General features: G+C 40.8%; 3 protein-coding genes across 14 annotated transcripts in view; all 3 read right to left on the reverse strand.

Annotated features, from left to right (window-relative positions):
* MRPS35 (mitochondrial ribosomal protein S35) overlaps window positions 1-3,773 on the reverse strand; it is a 49,630-nt gene extending 45,857 nt beyond the window's left edge. The window contains exons 1-2 of one of the 3 annotated variants that reach the window (XR_014252328.1): window positions 3,566-3,773; window positions 239-285 (exon numbers count right to left, since the gene is read on the reverse strand). Coding sequence is in view for 2 of the 3 variants with exons in the window: in XM_082419859.1 (XP_082275985.1) it covers window positions 239-285; window positions 3,566-3,677 (159 nt within the window). In the remaining variant the exon portion in view is untranslated. The remainder of the gene's footprint in view (window positions 1-238; window positions 286-3,565) is intronic. The other 2 variants (XM_082419859.1, XM_082419858.1) reach the window with 2 other exon arrangements.
* Window positions 3,774-3,888: 115 nt separating this feature from the next.
* On the reverse strand, window positions 3,889-11,473 carry REP15 (RAB15 effector protein; the record flags this gene model as incomplete). The annotated part of the gene is made up of 2 exons (XM_082419258.1): window positions 3,889-11,181; window positions 11,428-11,473. The coding sequence occupies 2 exons, from the start codon at window positions 11,471-11,473 to the stop codon at window positions 10,463-10,465; spliced, it is 765 nt and encodes a 254-aa protein (XP_082275384.1). The 3' UTR covers window positions 3,889-10,462.
* Window positions 11,474-11,846: 373 nt separating this feature from the next.
* The window catches only part of PPFIBP1 (PPFIA binding protein 1), a 174,030-nt gene continuing 167,835 nt past the window's right edge, over window positions 11,847-18,041 (reverse strand). For all 10 annotated transcript variants that reach the window (XM_082419688.1, XM_082419691.1, XM_082419689.1 and 7 more), the window contains 6 exons: window positions 17,522-17,644; window positions 16,858-16,983; window positions 16,078-16,266; window positions 14,638-14,817; window positions 13,854-13,919; window positions 11,847-13,712 (listed from right to left, as the gene is read on the reverse strand). In XM_082419688.1, the coding sequence (XP_082275814.1) occupies window positions 13,626-13,712; window positions 13,854-13,919; window positions 14,638-14,817; window positions 16,078-16,266; window positions 16,858-16,983; window positions 17,522-17,644 (771 nt within the window). In that variant the 3' untranslated portion in view covers window positions 11,847-13,625. The remainder of the gene's footprint in view (window positions 13,713-13,853; window positions 13,920-14,637; window positions 14,818-16,077; window positions 16,267-16,857; window positions 16,984-17,521; window positions 17,645-18,041) is intronic.

The raw sequence follows: 18,041 nt of genomic DNA on the forward strand, positions 1-18,041 counted from the left end.
ACACCTATTTCCTGGGAGTATGTGAGTGAGTCCACCTCTCAGAGATGATCCACTCTCAGGGAACTGACAAAAAGCAGTGGAAGACTAGAGCCAGGGCCGTGGTAGTCACCCAGCCAACAGCCCCTTGAGAAGAAGCCTTCTCGTGCAGCGCCCTTCTGCCTCATAATGAGTATCCGCCTCACTTTAGAATTTCAGAAACCAGTAAGACAGCCTATACTAGAGTACATTAGCTGCTTACCTTTCTTCTCAGCGGCCTTTCATATCTGGATGTTCTTTCTGTTGTAGCTAAAAGACAACACAACAGTTACAGAGAATTTTATAACACAGAGCTGTTCAACACTGTTCATGATCCCACAATTCTCACATAATTAAAGTATTCAGTAATACAAAAATGAAACAATAATCCATTTTCTGTAAGTTCAGGGACTAAATCATTTTAATGAAAATGAAAATTCAGAAATAGGTAAGAAAATCCAAGAGTTACTTGAATATAAAATATATTGTGACTGACGATATGGTGAACTCATCAACTAGAGCAATATTTTCAGTAACTTTTAAGGTTCATCATCAAATAAGCTTACTTTCCCAAGATAAAATATCTAATTAGAAATAAGTATTTTGCATCTTTAAAAGTAACTGGCTTGAAATATTCTAATATATACTTGCTCATATTTGGAATTATTCTGTTCTTTACGAACACACAGACACAAAACAACTTTCAGTTTTCCTTCTCTACTGTTTATTAGCACTGCCAATGCTACAATAATACCAATAATAACAAAAATCATAGCTATTCCTAATAAATCACATAACTGTACAAGGGGGTAAATTACTTACATACAGTATCTACCTTTTAAAATATTAACTTATGTCTCCCTAAATTAATGTTTTGCTATACTAAAATAATATATAATAACTGTATTTATTCAGCACTTTCACATGTCCAGACGCTGTGCTAAATGCTTTTCATTATCTCATTTAATCTTATTCTTCACAATAACTGTAAGTACTATTATTATCCTTATTTAGAGGTCTTTTAGCCAAGAAAACTAAAGACCAAGTAGTTAGGGTGATGACAGCATAGCACAAAAGACCTCACATTCTGAACCACTATCTCTAGCTTCACAAGGCCCCATAACTACACTGAACTTCCAGTACCAGGTCCCTGAGTTTTTCTCTGAACTTTCTGTTCTGTCTGTCTACAATGTGCCTCCCTTTCATCTGCCTGCCTTCTGTCCCGTACTCCCTCTCCACTTCACCTCTTCATCTGACAAATTCTTATTCATCCCTCAACAGTAATTCATTGATTCATTCAAAAACTGTTTGAGTGATATTGTGTACCAGCAACTCAAAAGGCAGCAAAGAACAACAGAAACACAGTCCTTGCTCTCACTGAATGCAGAGTCTGTCAAATAAGATAACTATTTAGCAAGTAATTTCAATAAACAGCTATAAATATTAATGAAGCATACAGCAGGGGACCCAACCTAGTCAATTAGTTGGGGAAAATATCCCTGAAGAAGTGGACTTCAAGCGAAAACCTTAAAGATGAGCAGGAAGTAGCCATGGGAACAGGCAAGTAGAAAAAGTGTTCTAGGGTGAGAGAGAAGATGGAAAATCAAAGTAAACAAGTTCAATATGGCTGAAATTTAAGAGTAGGGCATAAGGAGCACTAAGAAAAGTGGTATTTAATAGGTCAGAGATATATTTAATAGGCGTCTCAACTAAAACACATCATAGGCAGAGCTCTTGATTTCCTTCTTCCAGTCTTCCCAGGCCCTCTAAACGGTATCACCATTCATCCAAGTTCTCAGGATAAAAATCTAACATGCTTCCTTGAGACTTTTCCTCAAGCTCCATATCAAATCCGTCAGTAAGTCCTGTTAGCAGTACTTTCAGACTATATACCAAATCCAACCACACCAGCTCCACTATTACTTCAATCCAAGTCACTATCATCTCATTTGGAGTACTACATCAGCTCCCAACTGGTCTCCTGGCTTCCACTCTTACCCCTGGCTCTCCACACAGCAGCCAGTGATCTTTAAAAAGTATAAATCATATTATATCACTCCCTGTTCCAAACCTACCAATGTGATCCCAAACTTATAACAAAATCCAAGCCAAATGCCCATAAGCCTTTACCAGATGAGGTCATTACGTATTTTTCTGATATCTTATACTTCCACTCTTCTCTTTACTCACTTAGCTCCAGCCACGCTGGCCTTCTTTCTGTTCCTTGGTCACACCCCTAAGCTTGTTCTCACTTTTGAGCTTTTGCACTTGCAATTCCCTATGCCAACAATGCTCTTCCCGCAGATCTGCTCAAATGTCACTCCCCCAGGAGTTCTTTCCTGACTACCCTATCTTATCTTATCCTACAGCCACTATTCACCCAATCCATCATTCTCAAGACCCTGCTTTATTTTTCTTCATAGCACCTAACATTGTACTGACACTGTTTCCCTGTTTATGATCTGATTTCCCCCCAAGAATGTAAACTTCATGAGATGAAGGGCCCTGCTGTATCCCAGTATCTAGAACACCACCTAGCACACAGTAGGAGTTAAGTATTTGTAGAATGAATAGATGAATGAAAGATTAAAAAGAAAGAGTGTTAAGACTAGAAAGAGCTACTATGCATTAAGGAATTTACCATTTATCTCAAAGCAATGAAAAACCATTTGCAGATTTTGAACACGGGAGTGGCAAGTTAAGATTTACTTTTTGTACACCTCACTCTGGCTGTTGTGAGAATTCAAGGTAGGAGAACAAGAGCAGAGAGACCAGTGAAGAAACTATCGTAGAAGTGAGAGATAGTGGCCTAAACTGGACAGTTAGTAGTATGAACATTAGACATATTACAGAAAATATCACCAGGATAGGACCTGGTGAATGACTGGACGCGACCCCTCGACTGAGCTTTTCCTAACTCTTGCGGGCTGCTCCTCGGTGCCCCCCGCCCCCTTACTGTATTCACGCTTCTATTACAGCACCTCACACTGCACAGCACTTCTACTAGTCTATGCACAACTAGACTTTTCCATTAGATTCCTCCAGGGCAAGAACGGTATCGGGCATCCCTAAAATCTCTCTTGAACGAAGGTCACCTCAATAATGCCTACTGAACGAAGGTCAACCCCATTTGGTGGCATAGCTAGCCCTGGAATTCAGAGCTGTAGTTTATTCTAGGACACGTGTACGCTTCTCTTAAATTTCGGAAAAATCTGTGGTTCAACACTGCCCAACAAACACTACGAGCACCAGCAATCAGAGAGAGACCTGTGCCGGTGGCCCTAGGAGGGAGCACCTGAAAGCGCAGGTCACGCAGAAGGGAGGGAGAAAGCTCGCGGCGCCCAAAGACCCGGAAACAGAAATTGGCTGCCAAGAACCAGGCGACACTCCGCAAAAAGGGCAGACCCACATCCGCGGCTTTCCTACTACGCGGGCCAGCGACAGACCGGCAGAGGACGTACCGGCCTCCGCCACCGCGGCGGCCATCATGGGCCTGTATTCCACCCTCTCACCTCCCCCAAAGCCCGGAAGCGACGGGGCAGACACTCACACGGGCTTGGTCTCGGAGAGCGAGTGGCCGGAGACACAGAGGTGGAAAAGGCTCGAAGGGTTCTGGCCCGCGGCTGCAGGACCAGGCATGCAGGGAGCCGGGCGGCCGCCATAGCTGCGAAGACGGCAAGCGGGAGGAGACAAGTGCGCTACCGGGTCAAGGGGCGGGTCTGAGGCCCTATTGCGCAGGCTCGCCGCGTCTTGCCCCTCCCCTAGGAGGGAGAAACAGGAAACACGTGGGCCTGCGAATTCAGAGCCCTAGTGAAATGTGCAAGAAAATACCCTCCGCATAGAAAACGTAATGAAAAGAAAGTAAAAAGATTTTTAAAAAAACAAAAAACAAAAAAAACAAAAACGAAGCAGGGCTTCCCTGGTGGCGCAGTGGTTGAGAGTCTGCCTGCCGATGCAGGGGACACGGGTTCGAGCCCTGGTCTGGGAAGATCCCACATGCCGCGGAGCAACTGGGCCCGTGAGCCACAATTACTGAGCCTGCGCGTCTGGAGCCTGTGCTCCGCAACGAGAGGCCGCGACAGTGAGAGGCCCGTGCACCGCGATGAAGAGTGCCCCCCGCTCTCCGCACCTGGAGAAAGCCCTCTCATAGAAACGAAGACCCAACACACCAAAAATTAATTAATTAATTAATTAATTTTTAAAAAATCGAAGCAGTCAGTCCAAAGACAATTGTAAATAAGGACCATAGGGATGGGGGAAATGTGGCTTACAGAGGGCAGGTGAGGGCAGAACCTCAGATGGCTCAAGAGTCTTAGGGTAGTCTACCCTAAGCCCCTTCTTCGCAATTGCTGCTTTTCTGCACTTTCTTGAATTAATGGAAGTCTTCAGCTAGTGCAAGTGATATGCTTTGAGGAGAGAGGCAGTATCTGATAGTAATAAAAGGATGGCCTCTTGAACCAGACTAGTACTTGAGTTTAAAACTTGACTTCACCATCTTTTTTTTTTTTAACATCTTTATTGGAGTATAATTGCTTTACAGCGGTGTGTTTGTTTCTGCTTTATAACAAAGTGAATCAGTTATACATATACATATGTTCCCATATCTCTTCCCTCTTGCGTCTCCCTCCCTCCCACCCTCCCTATCCCACCCCTCTAGGTGGTCACAAACCACCGAGCTGATCTCCCTGGACTTCACCATCTTTAGGATGTGTGGTCCTAATCAATCAAACGTCTGGGTACAATACTAGCATACACTGAGCACCCTGTGCGCATAGGCTGTAACTGCTATCAATGATTTGGTTAGCTTGTTTGTAGATCAGGTTAGAATTACAAAAAGGCAGAACTCATCGGGATCTAGAAAATAATGGTTATCCTTTAATGAGCGCTCTTATTTTCTACCATAGGATGGATTAACATAGAACTCTTAATAAAATTATCCTCTCTTCTTTTCAGTCGGTATGTATAATACTCAAAGTACAAAAGTATGATAACAAGAACAACTGGGAACAAACACAACTGTCTCTTGGTAAGCATACCAAGTAGAGCAGAGGTGTGCAGGTGTCCCAGGGTATTCTACCTGTGAACATCCAGTGTACCATGGGCATCAATCAGTATGTGACATGATAAGGACAAATATTTGTAATAATCACCATCCTCATCTTTTCTGACCTCTTATTATCCCATTATTGCTTCAGAGCAGAAGTATGGTGTATTAGGTGTGTATTTGTTTGCTAGGGCTGCTGTAACAAAGTACCAGAAACCGGGTAACTTAAAACAACAGAAGTTTATTCTCTCACAGCTCTAGAAGCTAGAAGTCCAAAATCCAGGTGTTGGCAAGGGATGGTTCATTCTGGATGTTTTGAGGGAGAATCTGTTTATGCCTCTCTCCTGGTTACTGATGGTTGCTGGCAGTTTTTGGCTTTCTTTGGCTTGTAGACACATCACTCCAATCTCTACCTCCATCTTCACATGGTATTATCCCCTGTCCTCCATTTTTAAGATTAAAAACATGGCCTTTAAATCAGATGGATGAGGGATTTGAATCCAGGCTCTGTTTCTTTGTGATCTTGGGCAAGTCCACCTAACCTCTCTGAACTTCAGTTTCAGAGAAAATGGGAACAATATTATCCTCTTGAGGACCACAGTGATTAGGTGAGTAATGTTTCAGAAGGCATAATATAAAGGTGGCCATTGGAATTAAGCTCATGGTCAATGCAGCAGCCTCTTTCTCTCTCAATTTTGTATAATTTTAGTAGGATAAAGTACAAGGCCTATCCCATAGAAATTTAGGGACAAATGAGTATGAATCCTTATAGAATTAGTTCATACCCAGAGACTTCTCAATTTCTGAGCAAGATGTTAAGAGACTTAGTTCCTCATTCAAACTGCTTATGCTTTCGTTTTACTCTCTCCCTAAGACTAAAGTAGATCGATATGACTGGAATTAGGAGAGCCAGAAAAATACTTATTGTTTTCCCTGATATCAAGTACTATGAAGTTCGTTCTATATTGAAAGTTAAAAACTCACCTGTAATGCTATCAACGGGCAATAATGCTATCTGTTTCATGCAGTGTATAGAGTAAAGCATGTACTGTCATGTACATAGGAGTTAGTAAGAATAACATAATTTTTCAATTAGAAAAGACCTTAGAGGTGCAATCACTCAATCATGATAGAAATCTTTTCTTTAGCCTTAGTGACCAAATAACCCAACATACTGTAGAAGCTAGGCTGGTTTCATGGGCTTGTGACTTATACTTAGAGGAGCCCTGTGCTTGGCTTAATGCTCTGCTGTCCCTGTCTTGAAATTTTTAATAGTTTTTAAACAAAGGGCTCCATATTTTCAGTTTGCACTGGGTCCCACAAATTATGTAGTCAGTTCTGTGTAGATCAATTTTAAATATTAAGATTTTTAATAATTGGTTTTTACTGTATTTGAAAACTGCATTAATCCAATGACTTTGTCAGAGAGCTATTTTTAATCAAAACTAACTTTATAAAAAGTGAGTGAACCAAACTGCCAGTTATAAGATAAATAAGTACTAATGATGTAATGTACAGCATGATGACTATAGTTAACACTGCTGGATGGTATATTTGAAAGTTGCTAAAAGAGTAGCTCCTAAAGGTTCTCATCACATGGAAAATTTTTTTTCTTTTTTTTTTGCATCTATATGAGATGATGGATGTTAACTAAACTTATTGTGGTTATCATTTCATAATATATATAAGTCAAATCATTATGCTGTATAAACTAATACAGTGCTGCATGTCAATTATATCTCAATAAAACTGGAAAACACTAACTCGAAAATAAATAAATATGCACTTACAAAAAAAAGTGAGTGAACAAAGTATGTCTATTACAAGCATGGTAAATTGACAATATGCAAATATCCAGGTATGCAACTCAAATATCCATCAAAACAGTATAGATTAAATACATTATGGTATATACATACAACATAGCATACTACTTAGACACTTACATCTTAATCCCACATAGCATACTACTTAGACACTTACATCTTAATCCCAGTTGAACATTAGAATTATCAATACATTAGGAGGTTAAAAAAAACTGTCTAGGCCTCTCTCTGAGACGCTAGTCAGTTGGTCTAGGTGTGTTTGCAAACTTGGTGGGTTTTTTTGCTTTTGTTTTAAGTTTCCCAAGTCAATCTAATATGCAGGCAGGACTGAGAACCACTGATGTCAGCCTTAAAAAGGATGAAGTGGATATAAATGTATTAGCATGGAAATTTATCCACAATATATAGTTTTTTAAAATGCAGGTTACAAGACACTTGTAGATATAATTCCATTTGTGTAAAATACTTTCAATATGCACTACACATTCCTGAAGGGTAAACAGTAAACTGGTATGGGGGTGTTGGTGAGACTCCTGAAGACTTAACTTTCTATACTTCTGTACTTAAATTTTTACATCAAAATGCAGATTTAAAAAAATGAGAATACAGTATTTTTAAAATCAGCCAATGCTTCACAACTTTATTTTCATTTAAAAAAACATGGTCCCTGGTGGCACAGTGGTTAAGAATCCACCTACAAATTGAGGGGACACAGGTTCGATCCCTGGTCCGGGAAGATCCCACATGCCACGGAGCAACTAAGCCCGTGCACCACAACACTAAGCCTGCGCTCTAGAGCCCGCGAGCCACAACTACTGAGCCTGTGTGCCACAACTACTGAAGCCCGCGTGCCTAGAGTTGGTGCTCTGCAAGAGAAGCCATGGCAGTGAGAAGCCTGCACAATGAAGAGTAGTCCCGCAACTACAGAAAGCCCGTGCACAGCAATGAAGACCCAACACAGCCAAAACAACAAAAACAAAAAGAAAACATGGTGAGTCTTTGACTTATATCTTCCAGCTATTTATTTTTTTAAATTTATTTTTACAGATTTATTTATTTTTGGCTGTGTTGGGTCTTCGTTGCTGCGCGCGGGCTTTCTCTAGTTGCGGCGAGCGGGGGCTACTCTTCGTTGCGGTGCGCGGGCTTCTCATTGCAGTGGCTTCTCCTGTTGCAGAGCGCGGGCTCTAGGCACGTGGGCTTCAGTAGTTGTGGCACGCGGGCTCAGTAGTTGTGGCTCACGGGCTCTAGAGTGCAGGCTCAGTAGTTGTGGTGCATGGGCTTAGTTGCTCCACGGCATGTGGGATCTTCCTGGACCAGGGCTTGAACCCGTGTCCCCTGCATTGGCAGGCAGGTTCTTAACTACTGCGCCACCAGGGAAGTCTCTCTTTCACCTATTTATAACACGAATGTCTACAATTTGTATTAGACTTTTCAAAATTTTGGTGGGCTTACACTTCAGTATAGAAAATGTTGTCACAGGCATTGTCTCCTTTGAATTAGCTGAAGTCATTCACATTTTACATATAAGAGAATGAAGAGTTAAACCACTAGACTCTGCTCTTAAGAGAACTGGGACTCAAACCCACATATGATTCCAGGTTGAAAACTCTTCTTACTGTTACACCACCTTCTCGATGGCTTACGCTACACAGCTTTGCTGCAGACAGGGGTCACCATACACAAGGAAACATAAGTTGACTGAGTACTATAACCTGCCAGGCGCATTCCAAGTAAGAATAATTCTTGCTTAACAACTTGAAGAGATGTCTCTCGCACCTATTTGTCCCTGCTTATCGAAGACAGAGGGCTAAAATGCTTTCCTTGAACTTTTGGTTTCCTGGAATGAAGGAATGTCAAATTTAAGAAGTTTGGAAATCAGCGTTCTAATTGTGATTATATTTCATCCAATCATTAGCAAATGACGTAAGCTTTACCGTCAACTCCTCCTAATCTGACCTCTTCACCCCTCCTCCTCTGCCACTTTGGTCCAGGCTACTCTTTTCTCTCCTCTGAATTATTGTAAGTTTCTTAGCTGCCCCCACCCCAGGCTCTGCCACTCTTTCCTCCCTGCAATCTAGTTTCCACCCAGCAATCAAGTGAGGTTTTTAGTGTGTAGGTCAGATCAAGGCATGTCTGTCCCCATGTCACTCAGAGTAAAATCCAGAGTCCTTACAAATATGATCTGCTTCTCCTGTTTGCTGGCTCCCTCTCCGACCTCATCTCCTAACAATCTCCTTCCGGGTCACTCTGGTCCATCCACACATCCTCTGTTGCTATGCCTCAAACACATCAACTCCACTCCCGTGTCAGGCCCTTGGTACCTGCAGTTCCCTATGCCTAGAACACTCTTTCCCAGTTACCTGCACGGATGCTCTCTCTCTCCATTCAGATCGCTGGTAAACTGCCCCCTTCTCTCTGAGGCTTCCCTTAACCACCTCATATAAAATAGCATCTCCTTCACTCTCTCTCCCCTTACCCATACTTAATTTTCCTTTATACCACCCCTGACATTTATTTAAATATGCATTTAAAATATATGTGCATGTATTTGTTTATTGTCTATCTTCCACCATTAAGAGGAAAACTCCCTGAGTGTAAATATGCATTTAAAATATATGTGCATGTATTTGTTTACTGTCTATCTTCCACCATTAAGAGGAAAACTCCCTGAGAGTGGGGACTTTGTTCTTTTTAGTGCTGGACTGGCAGGGAACGGAACAGGGCCTACCAAGTACTAGGCATTTAATAATCATGTGGAATGAATTGATCTTCCATGTACACTTTTAAGCATTTTTTGTTTTTGTTTTTTTGCTTCCGTCCTCTAGAAGCATAGAGGGGAAACTATGTTTCCTTCCCTATAGTGCTGTTATAATCCCACCCAGGCTTTTAAGTAAAGATGTTTTTTATACGTGAATACACTTTCCTTACTGCAAATGCTAAACAGACGTTAATCATTATTACGAGGGATAGTTAAATGGGTCAGTGTGTTTAAATCATAGGTAAAGCTAACACTTGAGTCCCAGAGGGATCCCACCAAGGTCCTCTCTGTGCAGAGGAAGCAGCTTGGGATGAGGTGGGATCAGGGTAGAGAGGAAGAGAGCCAGGGTAGGTTTTGCTTAGGAGTCCTGAAACGAAACCAGTTTTGGAAATGTAATCAAACCTGTTCTGTAGTCTGATGTGCCACCTCGCCCTACCCACTTCCCACCCACAGAAGTCAAAACACACTTTACACTTTCAAATGCTAGACTTACCCTATCAAACACACAATTTATTTTTCAAATCGAACTTTAAAGGTGACTTCATTATCCTCTCTTCCCACTTTAATTGTTGAATAATAAATAAAAGATTAAGCTAAATTGTTACATTTTCCCTGAAATACAGGCAGGTTTTTTCTGTCCATAATCATGATACTAAGATGTTTTGACCCAGGTGATGGTTTTCATTCAATGTGGGGTCGGGGGAGGGGAGAAAAAAGAAATCCCATGAGGGGATGATGCAAGAGGATGAACTTGCTTATTAAAATAAAATATTTTTTTCCTTTTTATCTTACAGGCCAGTCTCATCTCACATAGCCAGTTCAGAGGATGCTAATATAAACCTTGCCCACCTCTCTCAGCCCGTCTTTCTTACTCAGACAGTTTCCAAGCAGTTCCCTGATGGAGACACAATCTTCCGTTTCCAGGATGAATCGTGCCACGGCCGTCCCTCCCGGCAGATGGCCCCTCACTGTCTCACGTTTGATACTGTCCAGGACAACTCCTCTGATGTCTTTAGGCTTTCCTGGCACACCAAAGATGATAAACAGGCCCAGACAATCCTCTCCTATCAAGTTACAGAATTCTTCCAGCTTATCAAACCTATTGCTGACAGACCCCTCCGCCCTGGATTCTGGATTGGAGGGGTCACAAGGCTCAGATTCCACGGGAGGAAGAGAAGACATCCGTAGAGTCTGTACTGCCAGCTGGAGCCTTATTTGCTTATCGGATCCCCAAAAGGTCCAAATCCAGTCCGCCCCGAACAGTAAGGCTTGGTGCTTGGTCATCTTGGTGGTAGTAAGCCAGTTGTCAACGCCTTTTTCTTGGCAGAAAGTGACGAAGTGGATTAAGAAGATCTCTTTGAGAGTGTTTGGAGCTGGGCATAGATTGCTCAGCGTGTCTTCAAATCCAAGATACTCCTTCAGTTTCTGGGCTGCACGGACTATGGCTCCACTGACCACCTCACAGATGCCGAGAACCTCTTTGCCGTCCTTTAGAGCCAACTGCTGTGATGGTTTTTGCCCCGTTTTCCCTGCACCCGCTCAGCACTACTTCCGCATATCAAACAGGCGAACTGTCCTTTCTCAGAGTAAGAGTTTCGCAGTGAAGTCACATCTGCTAACATGGTCCCAGTTTTCTAACTCTTCAGGGAAGCATGTATACACACAGCTAAACAAACATGTAGGTCTTCCTGTTTGCCAGCTGGGTGTGTTGTACTCATACAGATTCCTGCTGGTTTACGAAGTTAGAGATATTAACTTTCACAAAAAAACCATCTGTCTTTTACTTGTATTCACTCTACTTTTAATATTTGGTAACCTCTTCCAAGACATGTTTCCTTTTTTCCAAATTTTAGTTTACTTAAAAATAGCACTTAGTTCTTTAAAGAACCATACATATAGAACTCACTTCCTTCTACAACTAACTTCTCCAAACCTGTAGGCAAGTCATTTCCCTTTGCTTTTCTGATATCCCTCTGCCATGACTCCTCATCCCCCAGCTCAGCTGCCTGTGTTTCCTTTCATGCAGAAGTTTCTCAAGCAAAGGCCTCAAATTTCTATGTGTTATTACATGCTATAAATCCCACTCAAACAAATTTATGGGAGTTTGTGAACTGTTAAGAGTTGGTGTTGCTATTCTCTATAGCAGAAATAAAGGCTACTGGTTATTCCAAGCAAAGGAAAAGAAAGTAACAGACGATAAAAATATGAGGCAATTATCAATTGACTTTATTTCTTTTCATATGGTAATACCAGCAGTGCATAATATTTTGTAAATAAAATATATATCATCAAAAAAATTTAACCATATCACATATCATCAGTGATGTTACATTGTCCTGAATAAAGAATACTTGGCATCTATAACAGTCTCCTGGTATTTTTAGCCAGGTTTGAATAACAAATTGTTTTTCAAATGGTGACACATATTCACATTAAAGCGAAACACAAATACGGTAAGAGTCCAATTCAGTTACCAAATAATGAATGATAGGGAGCAAAAGATTATTATTAGCATTGAACTATTTTAGTTATGAATAAATAGTAATTTAGTATCACAGGTTCCTTGATGAAAAGCTTGGTAACTTGTTAGCTTGAAAGATCATACCACTGACATTCAAATACAGTTTATTAAGCAAGTCCACTGACATATACTGAACTACCCACCCTATGCCAATTTGTGAAAACCTGTCTACCACCATTGGCTATCATGAGTAATGATGAAGTACTGAATAAAAAATAGAATATTTTTTCTAATGCCTCTAGAAAATAATAAACATAATAACAGTTTTTGTTGCAGCTTTTTATTTTCTTTATAAAGAATATCTGGGACCTGTGCTACAGAAAAACATGAACTGCATTTTATCATCACAATATAGCCATTATGAAACTAATTTTGCAGGCTTTGTGTTACTGAACTCTGACTGAGACAAAATATTCAGACAAGTATTCAGCTTTTAAAAAAAAATCCCATTCACTGATAGCCTGAGAAATGTACAATGAATAACATTAGGAAGACTGTTAGTATTTTGATGTAATGATATATTTAGCAAAGAGGAAGATAAGAAGCTTAATACTGTAAAGGGCTTTGTTTTGTTTTGTTTGTTTCTTCAGAAATTATCTCTACAAAATTTGGGGGAGTTTCTGAATGCATTCAAGTTAATAGTATTTAAATGTCCCTCAAGTTCTCCCTTATGAGGTAAGAGGATCCAAGATTAAGGTTGAAATTCTTAAAAAGCTATTCAACAATTTTGTGATGTATCATCAAAGAAGGGTTATTTCATATATGCTAATTTAGTCTGCATGATCAACATCATTAAATTCAGTTTTGGAGAAAGAAAGATCATTTATGACCTCTCCAAGAACCAGCTGGTATACGAAAATTTTGATCACTGTATTTTTTTTTAATGTGATCTTTTTACCATCTTCCTTATGTCACAAAATAAAAGTTCTATTTTCTATGTACTAAGTATATACACATATTTAGAAAAATATATAAAAATGGGACAATATGTGGAGGCAAGTGGAGGTGTGGCTGGCATTTAGTGGGCACACTGAATGCTTAAAGAAATTCCACATGTTGATTTTGAAAGCATATAACGTCCTGCTTCAAGGGCTGCAGTGCTGTCAAAAATCATTCCCTCACTGGTTACTGCTTCCCAAATCCTCCACGCTGTGAATGTAGATGGAAACACTATGGCAAAATACTCATATTAAATGCGACACTTTAAATATAATATATCACAGATTTTTTTTCTTTACATTAAATAGAGGAAAAACAATTATACTCTCATTCACCAGTGTCTTATTTGTCATGGCAACTTTAGAATCGGCACCTATTCCCTGCTTTCCATTTCCACTTCTAAATGAGAAGTGGGAACGATGAACAATATACAATCTGTTGCCTATTGTAGATACTGTGACTGTTTGAGAAATAAAGTGGAGCAAAGATGAAGGGCTCCCCGTGCTCATCCAGGTGCTGCGGTCAGACATTTGAGTCTTCATCGGTGATGCTGGCGCTGGGGGAACGGGCAGCAAAATCTCTAAACATGTCGTCTTCCTTTAACATGTGCTGGAAGACAAGGAGGTGGGAGTCACACACACCGAGTGCCACCAGCTCTGCACCACCCGCTCTCCACTACACGTGCAGTCCTTTGGGGTCATGGTCAAACTTATTTTTAGAAGAACATTTGAAATTCGTTTTACAACTTACGGTTAGATTGTTGATGCCCTCAGAGAATGCACCTATCTGTCTCACTGTCCCTTCTGAGTCTTCCATCTGCAATGAACATACCGTGACATGACTACTCGTTTGCAATAATTTCAAGGAAAGTACAGCAAAATGAACACAAATCTTAGAAGAAATAGTGCAAGTGGTACTGAACGGGATAGGAGCAACAGAACACCTCTGTCGCATCTCCTCCCACTAATGCAACTGGATGTTAAAAATGAGAAGAAACACTTTACTGGCACATGTAGCCTAATGCTCTGATGCTGACAATGGCACCAGCAGACTATTAATTAGAAGGCAATATTCAGATGCATGCCCTCATACTGAAAAGGCTAAGGAGTATGAGCTGTCCATTCCTGACTTGTTTTAATACATAGATTTCCTTAATACCAAGAGGGTATAACATAGGTAAAGAGCACAGGCTTTGAAACCAGCCGGGCAGGTTGGAATCCCAGCGATTCTACCAGCTCTTCTATCTTGTGTAAGTTACCTGACCGTTCTGTGCCTCAGTTTCCTTATCTCTAAAATTAGGATAACAATACTCCCCATGTATTAGGATTACCCTGAACATTAACACGTTACGTGCTTAGGGTGGTGTCTGGGATGTAGTAAGCAATCTGTAAGTGCTCGCTTTTATCTTATTATTATCTTTATTTGTAGGCATTTAAGGAAAATGTCTTTGGTTAGTAAACACAGTGCACAAAGTTTTCATGTAGTGTTTCAATACTGGAAGAACTTTAAAACAGGTATATAGGGTCACGTTTACCTGCTCTAACCGGTCCAAGTCGTCCTCATCATACAGGTGCATGTCCAAACCAGGCTTAAATCCTTTCTTAGATGTACCTCCTGAGGCCTGTCCCAATTCCATTGGACAAATATATTCTTCCCCATCTTCCTGTTTCTTCTTTCTCAGATTCCCAAAATTGCTGAAGGTAAGCTTCTTTGGCTTTAAAAGAAAAGCAAACAAAAACATCCAGGGACTTGATGAAATTCATATGACAAAGGACCAATAACATGGATAATTTAATTATTCACACTACAGAGAAAAGCAATTGGATGATTAAGTGGGTATAAGAAAAACAAAGGCATCCTAGGCATATGATTGACATCCAAATGTGATAAAGGATCCTTATTATGACTCTCAGAAGATTAAGCTTGTCCTCCTTATTCATACCAACTAGCTGGGTAGTCACTGTGAAAAGCAAATTATGCCAAGAGCCTTAGTTTTGATAGACAGACCTTAATGCAATGAGATTCCTCAGGGCTGAATTCAATTTTGCAAGGTTTTCTAATCTAAGATCAGCAAAAGAAAATGGCCATTACTGTATTTTCTTTTTGGGTAAGGCTATGATTATCCTGTATGCCTGTTATGCTTCCACAACAGGACTGGTAACTGCTGAAAAGAAACCCGCTCTACTGGAGAGAGAATTTCCAGTGAGAGAAGAGAAACTCCAACTTTTCACTGGATAGTCCCTGAGACTATATGTTAAGGAGATGGTGATCAGGCTGATGCTGAGAATTTAAATAGAACAGAATCTCTCAGAGGTTTCAAATCTGGTACATCTTTTAAGGGAGAAAGGGAGCTAAAGAGGAAGTGTCAGGTAGGTAAAAGTGGTTTAAAAAAAAAGTTTGTGGAGGAGCCGCATTTGTGGAGGAACCAATAAACCCTATCTCTACATTCCGTTAGTTGAGATAACGGACTCAGAAGAGCTCACGGAAGAGTGATTTAAAGAAGAAGAAGTGATCTGAATTTGGTATGATCCATGAATCCAGGTAAATCTGGAGATACCGATTCTCTGCTGGTCTACTGTGGATCATTTCTTAATTATCTTTTCCTAGCTTGCAAGGCTGGTTAATGATATAAGTATGAGAAGAAATCCTCCTCTTATGCTTGATTTATCCATAGGATAACTGTAATCAATACTGGGCCCAAGTCATGGGCTTCCCGCACTGGCAAAACATCAGTTATAGAAGCCAACATCAGGTTCCTTATATTGTTAACTCTAATAAAATAAATGATTTGAGCAAAGATTCCCCCCCAGAAGGAAACCTTCAAAAATGCATTTTCCTAATTACTCTTAAAGATGCATTTACCTTCAACCCATCCACAAAACTTAGTAAACCTCAGAAAATGGGATAGCCAGGTAACAGTCAAAACTGAGCCTTTGCTAAAGGCAACTATTAAATGGTAGGAGCTTGAACCAACCTTCACTTTGGCAGTAGCTGTTAGAAGTACATAATCTGGTAACTCCATGGCACCCCGTTTCTGGTGTTGGGCCTCAGCACCGATCAGAAGGTTGAAATGAGTGGCCAAATGTCTTCGCAGCAGGGTCTTGCTTGGTGGGATGTTCAATAACTGAGCCATTGTTTCCACATTAAAACGAGGTTCTAGAACCTAGAGGAAAAATTAAGATTCTTTAAGACACCAGGTATCATACATGTCTGCATTGTGCTTTATAATCTGCAAAGCTCTTTCATTTAGTTATCTCCAATGGCCCTCTCAACAGCCCAGTGAGATAAGACTATGGACTTTTGATCTTCAATTTAAATATCTTTTCTTTGTTTTGCCTAAGCTAGTGAGAAGTAGAGCTGGTCCTGACATCCAGGCATTACAAAGTTGGGGCTTCTGCCTCTCTGAAGTGGTACCTTTGGGAGGCAACTCCTTACGCAACATCAACGTGCAGAAATATAGTCTGTATCTTTGCAGGGATTTTAAAACATGATCATATGAGAGCCAGTGGCCAGATGTTATCCAACATGAAAGAGGATAATAAAAGAGAAATGGGTTTAAATCCAATCTAAAGTTATAGGATATAAATAAAAAATATGGGACAGAATACTCTGAAAGTAAAGATTCACTAGAAATGTTGCAGGAGAGTTCAGTTAGATGACTTTAGGATCATGACAAGCAACAGGTAATAGCCTACTCATTAGACTAATTGAAACACAACGATAAGAAGTCGGTTTTAAACGAAAACAGTTTTACCATGAGCCCACCATGGACACCACTGCCTCTGAGATTGGGGGCATATTCCGCCAAGTCCACGGAGCGTAGCCACTCCATCACGCGATGATTGGTCCACTGCTGAACCTCTGATGGGGTGATGCTATTCTGTGGGAACAAACCACCACCCAGAGCTTCAGTCACTGACTATGGGGTTCCAAATATCAAACCTGCATGCTCATTCTGAACCTGGAGCGGAGTTGTTCGACATCCCAGTAAATGTTGATAGAGAAAAAGGTAAAAAGGTGTTTGCTAGTTTGAATTCTCTTTTAAGGAATCTGTGTCCCAGAGTTTTAAGTTTCTTGCACACTAATAAAGCAGTGCTTTAGGAAAGGTAGTCTTCACAGTGATACTTAACTTTGGGGCTTAAGGAGGCAGGAAAATAAAATACACCCAAGAAAGGAGGAAGGAAAACTAAAACACAATCCTTGGCTTCAGTTATACAGGTAGAACCATCACGGGGGGAAAGGAAGGAATATAGGAAGACAAAGCCTGAGAAGTAAATGAGGCTGGATTTGAGGCTCTGAGGGAACCAGACGCTTTCCTTCCCTGAAGGCTCCAAGAGGAAATGGGTCTTAGTGTCTCCACACAGGCAGTCACATGCACGGAATGTGTATGCTGTGTAAACCTCAACCTCAGATGCTACCTCGTCAGAGGGTCGCCTCCGCAGACAGTTTGGTTCAAAGTTATTGATCCTCAGGACCTGGATGGCCCTCTTGATACTGAGATGATGGAGCACGCTCATGACCTTCAAAGACAGTAAGTCATCCTGCAAAACAAAACAAAAAGAGGCGCGCACCGAGCAGACCTAGAGCAGGAGAACCTTCTCAGGGAAACCTCAGAAAACTCAAGTAAAAGTAGAAGTGCACCTCTAACAACAGGCCTCAAGGGCCTGTCAGGATTTTCAAAGCGTTTATGTAGTAACAGAGCTCTTTTTCCTGTGCTGAACAAAATTTTCTCTAGGACCCCAGTATACAATAGAAGAGAACCAAAATTCACGTTGTCCCAACTGAAGCTGACTGCTACCTGTTTCTCTCTCTTCCACTGAGATAAGATTGCACAGTTCTGGGACTGCACAGTTCTGAAAAACACTGTTTGAAAAGCACTCGCTAGGCCACTACAAAAGGTGACCTGCTTTGATTTGATTTGATAAAGCAGATAACTGA

Source organism: Balaenoptera physalus (genome assembly GCF_965194825.1).
Source record: "Balaenoptera physalus genome assembly, chromosome: 13".
Lineage (NCBI taxonomy): Eukaryota > Metazoa > Chordata > Mammalia > Artiodactyla > Balaenopteridae > Balaenoptera > Balaenoptera physalus.